Below are 17663 nucleotides of genomic sequence, written 5' to 3' on the forward strand. Positions count from 1 at the left end.
ACCTTTATAATTCTCTCCATCGGAAATGACTGATGGGAAGTAACCGAGTGGATATTTACCTTCCAAAACATGGATGCTACTTAACATACGCATATTAAAGAAGAGAGTGAAATTATAAATTTCTGTGTGACTCTATATTTCCTTTGGCCAGTTTAACTTTTTCCTAAAGTACAGCGTGATCATAAAAACAATCGCACAACTTATTGAGTTTTATGCGTGAGGCAGGATGCTTTGTCTTCATTTGTGAAACCTCATTTGGCGACAATTAAGTCACTGCTAAACTTTAATAAGATGATTTAAGAAATGATCAGAGTTTACAGGCTACAAAATTTGGCCCAGAAAATAGCAAAAGGCATATCTTTCGTTCTTCTGTATATGCACTGTAGCCTATCTGTACGTGTTTGTTTATTTACGGATAGTCTCGATGAGTTGTCAGGCGACGGGCAGTATAATGTCATGCTTAAGTTTTCACACACTGGAATCACACGGCTTGGGTTCAAGTCCAATTTTGCACCTTGGGCAAGTTACTTAACAGCTTGTTTATCTGCAAAATGGTGATAAGCCTCTGGAGTTGTTGTGAAACTTACAATAAAGTACTACGTGGAAAGCGCAGTAGCAGCGTGAGTGTTACCATGGCAACGGAAGGGAGAAATCAAGTCTTCACACAAAAATGTCCCTTTCAGACAAAATATTTGTCTGAGTAGACATTTGACGTAACTGTATATAGTTATGGTTTTTAAAATTTTTGTTCAAAATCATTAGTTGACTTTAATCTGACTAGATACTAAGAGCAAATAAATTCCCTCAGTCTAACACTGCTGTCTTTCTCTGTCTTATAAAGAATCAGAGAAGTAAGATTTTAAAGCCTAAACATCTTAACACCACCTTCTAAAGACTTCATTGCAGCAGAGTTGATTGGACCATTAGAGGAAAAACAAGCAGTGAAAGAGGCAAACCTATTTCCATTAACTTGACAGCACAAAACCCTTTGAACAACGGCCCTATTATCTTTGGGGTAACAGGTGGTAGCTGGGCTATTAAGCTGTTCTGGGCAGGATTTCAGATTTCCTTCTTCAGTGCTTTGGGCGATACCTTTCTGTCATAAAGCAATCAGTAATAATTAGGTGTCTAGAATGAAATACAGTACAGCATTATGCTTCCTACATCTGGAAGAGAAAGTCACTTAACTAGCTCTAAATCAATGAATTTTCTTTTTTATTCCTGACCGGAGTGTTAGAGGTAGCAGAGAATATGATGGAAATGTGAATTGTAGCTTGGTACACAATCACAAAAAAAATTAGATGTTAGGACACACTTCCCTGCAAGTAAAAGAAGCAAACACCAAAACATCAAACCTTTATTTCTAACATAAATACTTTCATTACATTGCATTCTCTATCACCGTAGGGCCACCTGTTCCACATTTAATGAAATAAAGTCCCTTGTAATAGGTGATATATAGGTGAAAAGACAAAATGAAGGTTGTAAACAGGGCTTAACCTACATTACTTTTCAGATCTTAGTTTTATTAAATCATTGTTCTACCATGTTCCCATAAGAGGGGACCAATAAATGGAGAAGGAATTATTTCTACCGTGTCTTGTAAATCTCCGAAGAGAAAACTGATAGTTATTCTGTTCGAATTTGGTCTGAAGTTTTCCTGTGCAGATTGGGGTAGAGAGAGAGAAGATGGAATCTGCCAATTGTAACATAAGCTTTCCTCGGTGCCCTCCCAAGAGTGTTGAGCCTGATCCTTGCAAAACTAATTCCCCGAAGTTGCTTCTTACATGCGACTTCAAGGATGGACTCCAAGAACAGTTCAACCTATTTTCAAAAATCAGAATACTTACTTCTGCAAAATTACTCACCTCGAAAACTTTCTGCCAGCTTTCTCCCCCTCAAACTTCAGCTCCCTCTTCTGCTGCCCAGATACCTGCAGGCACTAAGAGCAACCATTCTGTGCTCGTATCTGAACTATTTGAAGAAATGACCAGGAAAGAACTTGTGGCTTTTATTGCCTATGATCACCCTTTCTTTCATCAGCAAGAGTTGTCTGCTGGCCAACTGTATAATTTCATTCTGTGGTGGCTGAGTTTTTTACTCCCCTTCAGAGGCTAATACATCAGTGAAAAGAGAAGCAGAATTAGTAACGAGGTCCTTTGAATGCTTTTGCTTTGGAAAATAAAACATACATTGAGAAAATGCATTAAGCATCAATGTACAGTTTAACAGTTGGTTATAAAGTGCATATAACTGCTGCCACATCAAAAAAAAAAGAAAAAGAAAAAATTGACAGTATCTGGGAGCCCCTTAATGTGCCTCTGTGATTGCAATTTCCCTCCCCACCAAAGGTGGCCGCTGTCCTGATTTTTTATTGTCATCATATCCTTTTCTTTGTAGTTTTAAAGTTTAGAGAGATGCATCTCTAAACCATATATTTAGTTTTGCCAGTTTTGAACTTTATATAAATGGAATCACGGTGTGTGTGTTCTTTTGTCTTGCTCTTTTCACTCAGCATTACTTGTAAGGTTCATTCATTTTGTGCGTTTACATTTTATTCTGAGAATTTTCAAACATGAGAGAATTGTATAATGATATCATTGCACAGTTTAATTGTAGAGTTATATAGCCATCACCTAACAGTTACTAAGATGTGGCCATATTCATTGCTTTTTTTTTTTTCTGAAGTGTTTTGAAGTAAATGACAGACATCTCTAATCATTCATCTCTAAAAACTCAAGAAAATGTCCTCTGCAACCCCAATTCCATTATCATAGGTAGCAAAACTAATAGTAATTCCCTAAAATATCGTCTAATACCCAGTTCATATTCATATTTTCCCAACTGACCCCCAAATGCTTTGATAGCTAGTTTGTTCAAACCAGGATTCAATCAAGATCCATGAAAAAGGTGCTTTTAACAGCACAACTTAAGCTTGAAATGAGTCTGTGATCTTTTTTCTCATACACTTCATCAGTGGATAAGGCTCCTGTGGGACCTGACTGCAGGCATTTCTCCCACAGTAAGAGGGAAATAAATCGCCTTGTCTATGCTAATGACATGTCCAACTCTCATGCTCTCTGACTCCAGAGGAAATTATACTGTCTGCATTACTGTCAGAAAGAAGTACCTAATACCAATTATGTCAAAACCCAGATTGTTGTTTTGGACAGATACTCCGAAGTATTGAGCTGATCAAGTTTAAGTCTAGTCTTTACTTATCTGGAGAATGGATGGGGGACTGCCCATCTGGGGAGGTCACTGGAATGCAGATGTCTACCAGCTGAAGTCTCTACTAGGACCACAGGAGGACTGGTAGATGGATGGCTGGTCACTTTGCTCCATTAGGATCTTTCTGGATCTTTCAGTCATGCCTTTGCTCATTTAATATTGCAGGACTTTAGGTTTTCTGTTGTGTTTGATTCAAACATTGACCAGAAAGCTCCTTATGAAAGATCTTGGCCCCCCTGTGTCCCTGCTGAGTTAGAAAAGCTGACCTCCCTGGTTCCTTTTTACAACAGAACAACCACATTTGCTTCCTGCAACCTGGAATTTAGATCATTGTTTCGCAGAAGATTTTCCTCGGAATGAAAGACCCATGGTACTCCATGAAAGGGTCATACTGTCAAATGAATTTGGGAGAAACACTGGGTTAAACTGAGTTAAACTGGTTTCTTTAGGTCCTCTCCTGCTAACGAACACTGTGATTCTCCAGTGGTACATGGCATTTCCCAAAACTATTGTCCTCCAACCCTTTCCTCAGAGCATCTCTGGGGGTTACTATTCTGCAGAACAGACTGTGGAAAGTGCTGATCTAGATGACTTGGATGTAATCACAAACAACAGTAAATAAACAATCTCATCTCCTACCTCATGGGCCGGGAAGAGTTTATGTAAGCTAGCTACTCAGTGTTGCACGAGTACGTTGGGTAGGTTACCATGTTAGAGATGAGGAACCTTATTCATGCACCCCATCCACTTGGACCGTCGCTGGAGTTCACGCTGTAACAATGTGAATCAGGATCTATGCTTATTATGTGATGAGGACAATTACACCTTAGATTCAATCTTTTAGATGAAATTTCCACATGGTTTAGATTTTTAGAGGAGAAAATAGTTCTAAACTGGTCAATCTCTCTGGTTTTTAAAAAAATTTTTATTAAAGTGTAGTTGATTTCAATGTGTTAATTTCTGCTGTACAGCAAAGTGATTCTGTTTATATATATATATTCTTTATATATTCTTTTCCGTTATGGTTTATCCCAAGATATTGAATATAGTTCTCTGTGCTATACAGTTGGACGTTGTTCAGTCTTTCTGATTTTGAGGCTCACTCGGCCTTAATTGCCAAATATGTTAAAAGCGATTTTTCATTTTGAATTAGTAATTCAATAAGCTTTCTTTGGATAATCAAGTAATCAAAAACCTTCTTGCCTAGTGATCCTACATTTAGCAAAATGTTTAGATATTCATAGGACCCCTCAACATCATCTGTTGGTAAAAGTCGGTGCTCATACAGATTGCTTCTAGATTAACAGGACTTCTTGAATGTGTTCATCATACCGTTCTGTCTGAAACTAGATGTTTAAAATTGCATTCTTTTCTACTTCTTTCTTCAACACAGCATTTAGATTGACAACCTTGTTGCTTTTCTCCTTAATTTCCTTATGAAATAGAAGATCAACTGGTATTTGTCATCTGATCTTTTGAAATGGAAGACCTCTGGATTTATCCCTTCCTCCAAATCCTTGCTCTCCTTTCCCCTCTTTTATATATTGTATGTATACATTTAATTTTTTTTTTTTTTTTTGCTGTACATGGGCCTTTCACTGTTGTGGCCTCTCCCATTGCAGAGCACAGGCTCTGGACGCGCAGGCCCAGCGGCCATGGCTCACGGGCCTAGCAGCTGCACGGCATGTGGGATCTTCCCGGACCGGGGCACGAACCCGTGTCCCCTGCATCAGCAGGCGGACTCTCAACCACTGCACTACCAGGGAAGCCCGTTTACATTTAATTTTGAAAGAGAGTCTCTTCATCTTAAGGAAAATGGATGCATTTTCTCTGCAGATAGTGTAAATGTGGGTTGGTTGTTTCATGTTGGGTCCTTCTAGGACGTAGTGGCATCATATTAATAATTTTCCGTATTGATGATGTCAGCTGGGAAGTAGAGGTAGGTTCCAGGTTCTGGAGGGTCTCTCCATTTGTTCCTTGTAGATCTCTAGCATAAATTCACTTTCACTGGAGTTGTCAAATTTTAAAGGGATAAAAGCTACAGACTTTACTTGCAAGTTGACTATTCTAACCACTGAAAGCATACGACTCTGCAGTAAGCTACTGCAGGTTTCATCATTTCTCCATTGTTTTCCCCCCTTCAAACTTCTATCCCATACAGAATGTAATTTAAAGGCAGTTGAGCCGAGAATTCAACAGAGATAGATTATCCTAGAGAAAAATATGAACAACTCCCTGCTCTGGTACTCTGAGAACCAGATGACTGAAAAAGCATCAATATTACTTTTTTTCCCCGTTTCCTCACTTTATGAAATACAAGAGTTTCTTTCTTCCATCAGTATGGGGAGCACAGCGAAAATACCCTGCCCAGTAAGCCTAGTGATATATTTTAGAAAAATTCGTTTACCTGTTCACATGGGTGCCTGAACAGGCATATTCACAGTAGCAATATTTGTAGGCCAAAAATGCAAAGCAACTTAAATTTTCTTCAGCTGCAGATGGTGAAATAAGTTCTGGCGCTTGTATCCCATGTCATGGTATGTGGTGCTCAAAAAGAATGAGGCGCTTCTGTATGTACTGATGGGAAGATCTCTAAAACATATTTATAAATGAGAGGAGAAAAAAGAGTTATAGAGCAATATGACCCATTTGTGGTTTTAAAAACCGTATTTATATAGTGTGGGTGTGTGTGGGAAAAGAGGGAGAGAGAGAGAGGGAGGAAGGAAAAGAGAGAATGAAAATATCAAAGAAGGGCAGTAGTGAGACTTGATGAGTTGGGTCTGTGGAAGGAGGGACAATGAAAAAGGAGTTTGTTTTCTGTTTCTTGAATTATTTACAGTGAAAAGGTTTCATGTATTTTTATAAATAAAAAAATTAAAGAACACGTGTATGTGAGCACATGAAAAAAATAAAAAGAGAATGTCCTAGTTATTTTTAACAAAGTCATCCATCGCAGGCATTCACTAAGCAGAACAAGCCCGTCCAAGATGCCTGTTTTAAATTCACTGATGTTAAAGAGCATAGGATTCCGTGGCTTAGCACGTACCATGTGGACAGGGAGACTGAAGAAAAAATAATTAGGGGGAGGTGATGGGGAACGGGCTTTTAGTAAGTATGGCATCTACTGCAGTGGTGGCTCAAAAGAGGTTTACGGTAGTGATTAGAACTGCTGTCACTCCATTACCAGAGTTAGTCTCTGTGCTTTGGTGGAAGTTACTGCTGAGAATCGGTCCTTCACCAGACTTTCTGTGACTAAAGCACTCGCTCAAATGTAAACAGACTTCAGAGCAATAGGATGGAACATAAAGCTGTGAAAACCAAAACCCTCATTAGTTTTTCCCTTTGTTTACAAACCAGTGCAAGAATAGGTGTGTTTTAAAATGTAGGCTTTAGTATTATTCAGGTATGGTGAAGCCCACAGGTCAAGAGACAATTGCCATTGAAAAGAGAGTCTGTTACATTCACAGATCCCGAAGAGAACGGGTCATGCCAGGCCATGGAGAGCCACACGGAGAAGCCCCAGGGTTGTTCAGGAAGCAGAAAGGGAGGAGAACGTGGGCAAGAGCCTTTATTGCCGTTTCCACAGGAAGGAATGTGCGGGACAGGGTTAGCAGGTGTGCCTGGCTAGGGTGAATCATTTTAGTGGCTCTGGGGCATGAGGACTGTCTCTAGTTGTCTGGTACCTGGCCCTGGGGTGATGAGGGCAGGAGAACCTTGGCCTGTAGTGCAAGGACTCCGTAAAGGAGATGATTGAGGATAGGGGCTCTGGAGTGGTCGCTTTGCATATGAAAGGCAGGCTCACAGGCAAGTCACTTACTATCCGTAGGAATCTGTTAGCCCTGGGAGGGGCTGTCTGTCTCTAGGATCAGCATGGCTCCTAGATGTCAACGTATCAGAAGTACGAAAAATAAAAAGGCACGGTCAATAGATGGTGATAAAATGCAAGAATACCTATGCCAGCAGCCGCATAGCACAGGGAGATTAGCTCGGTGCTTTGTGACCACCTAGAGGGGTGGGAGGGAGACACAAGAGGGAGGAGATACGGGGATATATGTATATGTAGGGCTGATTCACTTTGTTATAAAGCAGAAACACACCATTGTAAAGCAATTATACTCCAATAAAGATATTAAAAAGGCCTTTCAAGGTTTTCTGCATGGTTTTTATATGAATATTTTGTTTAATGACAAGCTTCGAGAGCCTTCCTTGGACATGCCAACCTTTTAATATCATTTTGGGGGGCCATTTGGTGCCATTTTTGGTACAGTAATTGAGAAGTACTTCTCGCACTCATTTCAGGAGAGAAAGAGGGATATGTGAAGCTTTTTAAGTTGTGTTGGACCTACTCAACTAATTCTTTGTCTTTGTTTGCCTCTAAAAGCCAGCCAGTCATTTTTAGCCTTTTCCTCTTCGGGCTGTCTCACATGCTGGCGTAGAATTTTAGACCGGGTGTCCCTGCAGTAGCCTTGGCACACTTGCTGGTTTATGCAATTTGGTTTTGATGTTTCAGTCACCACAGGCCCATCTCAAAAGCCTATTACAGGGCTTCCCTGGTGACGCAGTGGTTGAGAGTCCGCCTGTCGATGCAGGGGACACGAGTTCGTGCCCCGGTCCAGGAAGATCCCACATGCCGCGGAGCGGCTGGGCCCGTGAGCCGTGGCCGCTGAGCCTGCGCGTCCAGAGCCTGTGCTCCACAACGGGAGAGGCCACAGCAGTGAGAGGTCCACGTACCGCAAAAAAAAAAAAAAGAGCCTATTACAGCGTTCTGCACCTCCTACCGCCTGGAGATTTGGTTCTTTTCTAAAGATCCAAGGAGTTGCGTTGTTGTGCTCTGAGCTGTATTTTCATTTTGGGGGGAAACCAGCTTCCTGCTTTTTCTGTTTTGTTTCTATTCTGTTAGAGGTTAAAATAATTGTTTTTAGAAAGTTACTTTTGTATGCTACGTATCTAATCCTTGTATTTTACTGTTGTCCTCTTGCTGACGGTGACCTAAAGTTTAATTTAATCGTCTGCTTAGATTTACTATTTTTGTTTTTAACTCATGTTTTTGCCCTGGTGGTCACTATTTTTTTTTTTCATAACAGCTTGATTGAGGTATAATTTACACAACATAAAATTAATGCTTTGGACGAGTACAGCTCAGTGATTTTAGTAAAACTGAAGAGTCGTGCAACAATCACTACGTTCCAGTTTCATAACCAAAACGTTTACACCAGCACATGCCCATGTGTGGTCACTCAGATTTTATTTGCCCTGTGCTTTAATAACTGAATAATATTGGAGTGATCCTTATATAGTAGATTTTCTTATTTTAAATTAAGTCCTTACTGACTTTATTTTTTTATATAAAAATGTTACCTACTTGTGTGCTTTTTGCCACAAGTTTAACGAAGTAGCTTTTCAGTTTTATTTTCCTTTTAAGAGATAAGTGATGTTGTTCTGTTAACTTCCATTTCCCATCTCCCAGAGACCAACATCCCCCAGTTAATCAGCTCCCTGTCACACCTCGGTATGCTCTTACCTGATTTATTCCTCCTATCCTTTGGACAGATGCAGTACACGTTATACCTTCTCTTCCCCGATGCATTGTTCCTCATCTTCTGACTTCCTTAACTTTTCATAGTCTCTTCTCTTCTCTTCTTTTTTTGTCTTTGTTTCACCCAAAGCCAGAATTATCGGAGAGGGAGGATCGGACCTAGCCTTGGTCGGTGAAAGGGAAACCGTTATATTTTCTTTCTCCCCACGTGGAATCCTCTTCCCCCGGGGGGTTTATGACTTAGTAGTAGCCCAGGTCAGGTGATTTGAGTTGTCCTCCTGCCCCAAGAGCCCATTTGATTTCACTCCCTCGGGCAGTGGGTGAGCTTGTCTTTGACCCCAGTTAAACTTAGCTGGAACTTTGGAGGAACTGCTGAAAATAAGATTAGCAGAGAGGCATCACGTATACCTTGTTAAGAGAGATAGTGAAGAGTGCCTTAGAAGAAGCTCCTGAACCAAAGTGTAATTATGTTATTTTACTGTGATGCTCAGCCCCAAATAAACTAGTAATAAAATTGCCTTCTATTTTTAAAAACTTATTCCCTTGAAGTATAGTTGGTTTACAGTGTGTTAATTTCTGCTGTACAGCAAAGTGATTCAGTTATACGTATATATATTCTTTTTCATATTCTTCTCCATTATGGTTTATCACAGGATATTGAATATAGTATCCCGTGCAATAGGACCTTGTTGTTTATTCTTGCCTTCCATTTTTAAAGCGGTATACATTAGATTATATTTAGAGCCTATATACATAATAACAATCTCCATAATAAAGTGGTATTGTGGAGGCAAAAAAAAACCCCACAGGCTTTAAAGTCTCTTTCTGCTCTTCTACTTACTGCTCTGTGACCCTGAGCAAGTTAATTTTGCTGGGCCTCAGGTGCCACATCTGTATAATGGGAAGAATAACACTTCGCAGGACTGTGGTGAAGATTAAATTAAATGACATGACATCCACCCTTCTCACAATGATCTATGTATCCTCTCTGGGCACAGGGTTCTGCACAGGAAATGGACAAAGCCAATGTATAAATAAGCCACCTTTTCCCGGAATGTCAGTTAAAGGTGGAAATTGGTGTGCATGTGGGAGAGGGTGGAGGGGGGGTACTTTCTTATTTAAATAAGAGCAGATATATTTTGTGAGCTCCACCTTCGTTCTTAAGGAAAAACTCAATACATTAAAGAAATGGCATGCCTGGGACAGGCAACTTCAGTCATACCCTTGGAGCCCCTGGCCTTACTCCTTTACCATTAGGAGTAATCACATGGAAGAGTTTGAGAAACACTGCCACGTACAGGACAGTCTCATCATCCCTGTTTCATGATGTATCCCACTACATTTCCCGAGCACATACCTGATAGCTCCTTCTGGGTGTTGATGACATTGAGCTCACCATCCTCCCTCCATGCCTGATTCTCCTTCTGTGTCCCCTACCGTAGTAATTGACACCACTGTCCATTTAGTTACTCAAGTCAAGAACCAAGGAGTCCTTGTTGACCCCTCTCTCCCCCGCACACCCCATGGCCAATCCTTACCTTCGGGTCGTGGCAACATTGCCACCTTCACGTGTCTTGAGTGTGTCCCTTGTCTCTGTCTTCAGCATCTTAGGGTAGCTGCCATCGTCTTCTGCCCAGATGTCTGTAATCACCTGGTAACTGGCCTCCCTCCAACCCATCCTCCACACTAAAATGGGCGTTGGTCTTTCAGATACTTAAATCTGATCACTTCTTCCCATTTCCCTTCGAATAACATGGTCAATAAGGCCTTTGCATGGCCCAGGCCCCCTGCCCCTTTGGCCACATCTTAAAGCATCATTCTACACCTGGTGCTGGTGGTACAGTCATACCAGATTGCTTTCTGCTTGTCCACGGCACCCTGATTCCTCCGTCAGGAGCCGTTGCCAAGCTTGCTCTATCTGGAGTGTTTCTGTCAGCTCCTGCGCAACTGCCCTGGGCTAAGATAAGGTATATTTATCTTTCAAACTCAGCTCTGGGGTTTCTTCCTCAGAAAAGCCTTTTCTAACTCCCCAGTGGAGGAGGTTATTTATCATATGCTCTGATGGAACCATGTCTTCTTCTTTTTTAAAAAAAAATTATTTTATTTTTGGCTGCATTAGGTCTTTGTTGCTGCATGCGGGCTTTCTCTAGTTGCGGTGAGTGGAGGCTACTCTTCCTTGCGGTGCGTGGGCTTCTTATTGCGGTGGCTTCTCTTGTTGCGGAGCACGCGCTCTAGGCGTGCAGGCTTCAGTAGTTGTGGCGCACGGGCTCAGTAGTTGTGGCTTGTGGGCTCTAGAGCACAGGCTCAGTAGTTGTGGTGCACGGGCTTAGTTGCTCCACGGCATGTGGGATCTTCCCCAACCAGGGCTTGAACCCATGTCCCCTGCATTGGCAGGCAGATTCTTAACCACTGTGCCACCAGGGAAGCCCCAAGGAACCATGTCTTCTTTTATGAGGCCCATCTCAATTTGCAGTCACACATTAGGCGATATCATCATTTGATGACTGAATCACACATTAGTCTATAATCCCTGTGAGGGAGGGGCTGTCCCTTTGGTCACCATCATCTCCAGTCCCTGACAGAGTAGCTTTGCACTCCAGGCAGCTGGTCCTCAGTTGTTGAATGAGTGCGGAGAGACAGCTGAGGTCCGGATACCTAAGTGGTTGGCCTGACAGTGACCGTATTCTGCTGATACTTGAGATCTCGGACCTCTGCGTCTAGGGCTCTGTCCGCCTCGCTGCAGATCCTTCCCTGAGTGCCGTGGGTCGGGTTCATCCTCTTTACTCCACGGTTTGAAAAGCCCCTGGGAATCCTCATTTTGTTGAAGAGAAATCTGTTCATTTACATGGTTCAGTACAGGATGGCAAAGCACCTGTTTATTCACCCAAAAGATCGCTAACAAACTTTTTACTTAAAACCCCCCACTTCATCTTGCCTGTTCCGTCTTTCCCACCGTGCTGCTGAGCAAATCTTTTTTAAAATCAGGCAGAACTTTCTAACCGAGCTGCACGCACCTCTCTTCCCCTTCCCCGGGCATCCCTCTTCTGCACGAGAACCCCGTCTGCCCTCTTCCCACCATATCTTGCTATTTGGGTTGGGACATAAAACTCCTTCACCTCCCAAAACGAACACCGCTCCATTGATTCTCCCGCTCACCTTTAACCCTTGCCCTTCCTTACAACCTTCCTGCCCTCACGTCTGTGGGTAAATCGTGGTGGCTGGGGTGGGGGCACCAGTGTCTTCCCAGACTGGCACAGTGACTTGATTAAGGGCACACAGCTAGTGGGTAACATAGTTGCAATCACAATTCTTGTTTCCTTGCTTTCTTTCTAGTTCTTACTCCTATTCTTTGCATGAAATTCTATTGAGGGGTGTGTGTGTGTGTGTAATCTGCATCTAAATTTGTGTGCATAAAATTGTTTCCTTATTTTATAACTGGTATTTTCCCCCCCTGAATAATTGTGTATCCAAAGGATATAAAGAATCTCAAGTTGACAAAAGTGATTGCTGTCACCTCTCCCCTCCTCCATTCCGTGTTTACTGAAATGTCAGCTGCTGGAATAGCTTTCTTTCCTCTACAGGTTCTGCTGGTTTCCCCTTCCCTACCTGGGGCCACAGGCCTGCCCTTTCATGCTGCTCTCACTTCCCCACTCTGGGGCTCTGTTTCCACTTGCCTTGCCCTCCATCATACCCACTGATCGGAGAGGAAGCGCTCCCTCTTCCCCCCTGCAGCTCCCACCTGCCCGAACGGTTGACTCAGGTGAATGGCTGGTCAAGTGGAAGTGTGTCTGGGAACTGAACAGTCCGTTCCTTGTTTGGAGCCAAGAGAGGAGAGCAGTGGGTGGGTGTCGCATGGAGGTCTCCCACCGCCCCCTAGGCTCTCCTCGGGAACCTGGGTGCCAATCCAGGGAGCTTTTTAGGAGATATTTTCAAATGACTTTTAAAATAGTTGGGAAGCAACAAAATCCTCAATGAGACATGATCTGTATGCACTAGGTAATTAAAAAAGAAATCCCACCTGTGAGGAAAGGCCACACTCAGGAAGATGTGTGATGCAGAGGTTAAGCTGAGGGCAGAGGTAGTGTTTTCTGGCTTTGAATCCTGGATGCTCTTCTCAGTATGACTCTGATAGGTTGTTGAGCTGCTCTATGGTACAGTTTCCTCAACCATATATCGCAGTTAAATAAAATGAGATTAAAAGTGCCTACCTCATAGGTAATTTGATTGTCTTGATGATTAAATAATTGGATTAAAATGCTGATCATAGTATCAAAACGTATTAACTGGTATCATTAGCTTACATTAGTAAAGTATAACTTACGGAAGCTTTCCCATATATGACATTTCAATACATCTTAAAATATGATGCTTTTTAGAAACGTCTTTGTTACCTACTCACCCCTGCTTCTCTGTGTTTTGCTCGCAGCCCTGGAAAGGAAAATATCGATGAGGCAAAGCAGAGAGGAGCTAATAAAACGAGGGGTCTTGAAGGAAATCTATGATAAAGGTAAGGGGACCACTCCAGTCTCCATGAGCCAGAAAAAAGCCGTGCATGGAATCTGTGTGCATAGTTCTTGGAGTTGGATTCCGTTTTCTGTATCACTTTATCAGAGTTTGAACCTTTAAAACTCCAGACACTTCTGGAGAGATCAGAGGATGTAGCAGACAGCGCTGAAGTGATTGCTATTATAGAGGGAACGAAAGCTCCCTTTTTCTCAGCACTGGAATCAAACCATAGGATGCTGAGACAAATGATGTGGCCCAAGGAATGGTGTCAGTACTGGTGGTGAGCCTGTTGGTGTCTGAACACACACAGCTGGGGTGAATTTAATTGCTCAGGCTCTTTCAGGCACTAGGGGTTCCCAGGACAAATGTTAAAAATCCACAAGCACCTAGAATTTCTCTAACAGATTTTTTGGGGCCGTCCATCTCCCAACAATAGGAGAAATCAAAGTGGAGAAAATTATATATAATTTTATATAAATGTACACATGTTTCAAATGATAATATTTCCAGTGATTACAAATGCACTGTGAATGTGTCCAAAAGTGTCTGCTGGTGAACTTATCCCGTGTCTTTTGCTGATTGAACTACTGCCTTTAAATACGAAGGTATGCAGTGGTTTACCCATTAACTATTCTTCACTCCCCTCCCCTTCCTCTCACCATCCTTCATTTAAGGCTTTAAGAGACATGATGAACTGTTATTCCAGTCTTGTTACAGTCATCAGTAATAATTGTCTGTTCTAGATCTTATTATTTGAGGCCAGTATTATTTGTTGGGCCAGATTATTAAGTCACATGTTCCGCTTTAAAGGTCCACCCTGATCATCAACATGATCCTGTGATTCTGACCGTGCAGTCAGTTTTCCATGTTTTTGTAGGTCTTCTACATGCCTAGTTTGTGTTCTGATACAGAAAGGCAGGCTGTGTTTCTAACTTGGGCGCTTCTGTCTGATTCCACTGTCTTCAGTGAGTTGGTCCTTATTCCTCTGGTGGTACAGTTCACCCCATGCATTCCTGCCATGGAGCCTCCTGACGGCACTTTGGAAGTATTTTGTCTTAGCACACGTTGCCACCCTGAAACGCTGCAAGTAGGAGGTGGCGCTGCTCTCGCCCTAGTGGCAGGGGATGCAGCAGGTAGGGTGTGACGCTGTGCTGTTTCAAACCGCCTTTGTTCATTAGCAGAGCCTCCTGGCCCCAAGGCATCCCTCCGGCGAGTCACATCGTCCTTCTACTTCTGGGCGAGACATACCAAGATACAGTTTCTTTGGTTGATTAAGCTCTCCAGAGAAAAAGAATGCATCATTTTGTCACTTTTCTCCAATGTCTTATTTCTGTACAGGCCCCCCAAACCCTCCCTTATACTGACCTTAAGTTTCCATGTTTCATCTCAAAATCCTTTCTCTATATTCCCTCCCCGGTGAAGATGGGAAGTGTCTGACCACAGGTATGGTATTACACGCTCAGCATCCCAGGGCTTAAATAAAGATTACTGTCCTGGCGAAAGCCTGTTCAGATCCAGTTAAATGATCCCTCCCCCTCCCTCCTTTCTTCCTGCAAAACTTTATGTCTCTTACAGGAAAATTTCAGGAATCCTTTAAAGGAGAGGATACATTTAATTATAGTATTTATTATTTCCATCATACCTAATAACTGAGTTAGGGTAAATATTGCCGGAGTAACTTCCTGACTTAATCAAAGAAGCCATAGACTGTTAGAGCAAAAGCCCATTTTATAGGGGAAGAAACAGGGGACATTGAGTCTGGGGCCTGCCAGCCCCCATTAGAAGTTGCCCGAGGATTCGGAGCTGTGTCCTGTTTGTGGTCTCAGTAACTGGCTGTGGAGGAAAGGACCAGGCTGGCCGCCGCCTGTCACCACAACTTCCGGTTTTATTTTTGTCTTTGCATTATCGCTGTCTGCTTTTTTCTGTTCTGTTGTTGGCCGGCTTTCCTCACTAGCACGTTAACTCCAGGAGAACATGGACTTCATAAGGCTTGATGCCAGACCCCCTCAGAAAGTGGCTGAGATAGATTGGCTCAAAAAATGCTTATTGTTTGTATGATGGGAATGGGAGTAGAGGGAAACTAAAATTGCACATAGTAGATATAGAAGTTTGTATTTGCTGTGGGTTTTTCTGATAAAAGCATCCATTTTGTATCACTGTGGATATTAATCACATTACCTTGTATTATGTTACATTAGCTGTTCAGAACGTGAGTCCTGTAATCATTGCTTGGATTCAATTCCAGTTCCACTACTGAGTAGCTGTGCAACTTTAGTGAAGTTGCATAACTTCTCTGTGCTTCTATTCCCATATTTGAAAGTGTGGATAATATTGTAATGAGGATTACATGAGATAACATATCTGTATTAGTTTGCCAGGGCTACCATAACAAAATACCACAGACTGAGTGACTTAAACAACAGAAATGTATTTCCTCACAGTTTTGGAGGCTAGAAGTCCAAGATTCAGGTGCTAGCAGGATTGGTTCCTGGTGAGGCCTCCTCCTCGACTTGCAGACGGCTGCCATCTTGCTGTGTCCTCACATGGCCTTCCCTCTGTGTGTGCACACTCCTGGTGTCTCTTCCTATTTTCATAAGAAACACAATCCTGGGGCTTCCCTGGTGGCGCAGTGGTTGAGGGTCCGCCTGCCGTTGCAGCGGACACGGGTTCATGCCCCGGTCCAGGAAGATCCCACATGCCACGGAGCGGCTGGGCCTGTGAGCCACGGCCGCTAAGCCTGCGCGTCCGGAGCCTGTGCTCCACAACGGGAGAGGCCACAACAGTGAGAGGCCCGCGTACCGCGAAAAAAAAAAAAGAAACGCAATCCTGTTGGATCAGGACCCACCCTTAGGACCTCATTTAACCTCATTACTTCCGTAAAGGCCCATGTCCAAATACAGTCACACTGGGGGTTTGGATTTCAAATATAAATTTGGGCAGGGGGGAGAGGGGGTAACACAGTTCCGTCCATAACAACATGTAGAGTAAAATATTGGCTATCATCCCATAAGTTCTCAAGAAATTGTTGACACCCCGTTATTAGTAGTAGTATCATCATCATCCTTTATATTTTTTAAAACCCTTTATGTTCCTTAGCCTAGTTCAGGCCCACGAGTTAGGAAGGGACATCATTGTCAGCTCTTAAGTGCAAGGATCTTCAACCCCCCCTCACAATGGCCTTACCAACGTGGGTGGCCGAGAACCTCGCCCCTTGGTATCTGATTTAATTACCTTCTCACCCCTCCACCCTGTCTCCTCTTTAGTCTCTAAACATGTCGTTTTCCTGTCATTCATCCTTCCCTTTTCTACAGCATCATTCAACTTGCTGTGTCTGGGATTCTAGTGAGTAAAACAAATGAACTTTTATTGCCACATCCTGAGTGAACAGCAAGAGGCAAAGAACCTTTCATCATTTTCCAAGTTGTTTGCTGCAAAGATAAATTTCTTAGATTTTCGGCAGTCCTTCCACATTGCCCGGCTTGGTCATTCCTCATTTTGCACCCATGAGTCTGGTCTCCTGGCAGCAAAACGGTTTCCACCAGAGATGTATGGTCCCTAATGTGCAGTTACTGTGTCAGCCCATCCACGAGGGCCGGCCCCTGTTCATGCTGCAGTTACACTGTTTTGTATATGATATTGCTAAGGTGGTGGGAAGCAGTTTATCTTTAGTAGATGAGCTTTTCTCTTCCAACTCTTTAGGTTATTGATTTTGCTTAATAATGCCGTGCTTGTTTGTAGGAAGCATTAAGATAAACTGTAGGGATATGAGATTTGTAACTGGGCACGGCGGACTTAGAACGAATGAGGTTTTATTATTCTGAGAGTTCTCCTTGAAATTCTTTATGTTTTTCTTAGCAGGTTAAAATCCCACACTAGTCAATAAATTTAAATCGGGCAAAATGAGAGCTTGGATTGAAGAGGGGAAATGTTCTCAGTATCTCTAGAAACTAGTTCAGGAATCCTTCATTTAATGGAATGTAGATGTAAAGAGCTTCAGTTACCGGATGGCTTGTATTTTCTTATTGGTTTCCATATACAACCACATGCATTTAAAGTTCAGAAGAGGACTTCCCTGGTGGCACGGTGGTTACGAATCCGCCTGCCAATGCGGGGGACACGGGTTTGAGCCCTGGTCCGGGAAGATCCCACATGCCGTGGAGCAACTAAGCCCGTGTGCCACAACTACTGAGCCTGTGCTCTAAAGCCCGGGAGCCACAACTACTGAGCCCGCGTGCCACAACTACTGAAGCCTGGGTGCCTAGAGCCCGTGCTCCGCAACAAGAGAAGCCACCACAATGAGAAGCCCTTGCGCCGCAACAAAGAGTAGCCCCCGCTCACCGCAACTAGAGAAAGCCCGGGCACAGCAACGAAGACCCAATGCAGCCAAAAA

The 17663-nt window shown here is 42.9% G+C and overlaps 1 protein-coding gene across 4 annotated transcripts in view; it reads left to right on the plus strand.

Moving 5' to 3' along the window:
* The window catches only part of PHACTR1 (phosphatase and actin regulator 1), a gene marked incomplete at its 5' end in the record, with an annotated part of 543658 nt that overhangs the window by 419249 nt on the left and 106746 nt on the right, over window positions 1-17663 (plus strand). For all 4 annotated transcript variants that reach the window (XM_079933678.1, XM_079933680.1, XM_079933677.1 and 1 more), the window contains one exon: window positions 13194-13274. In XM_079933678.1, the coding sequence (XP_079789804.1) occupies window positions 13194-13274 (81 nt within the window). The remainder of the gene's footprint in view (window positions 1-13193; window positions 13275-17663) is intronic.

This window comes from Stenella coeruleoalba, assembly GCF_951394435.1.
Source record: "Stenella coeruleoalba genome assembly, chromosome: 10".
Classification (NCBI taxonomy): domain Eukaryota; kingdom Metazoa; phylum Chordata; class Mammalia; order Artiodactyla; family Delphinidae; genus Stenella; species Stenella coeruleoalba.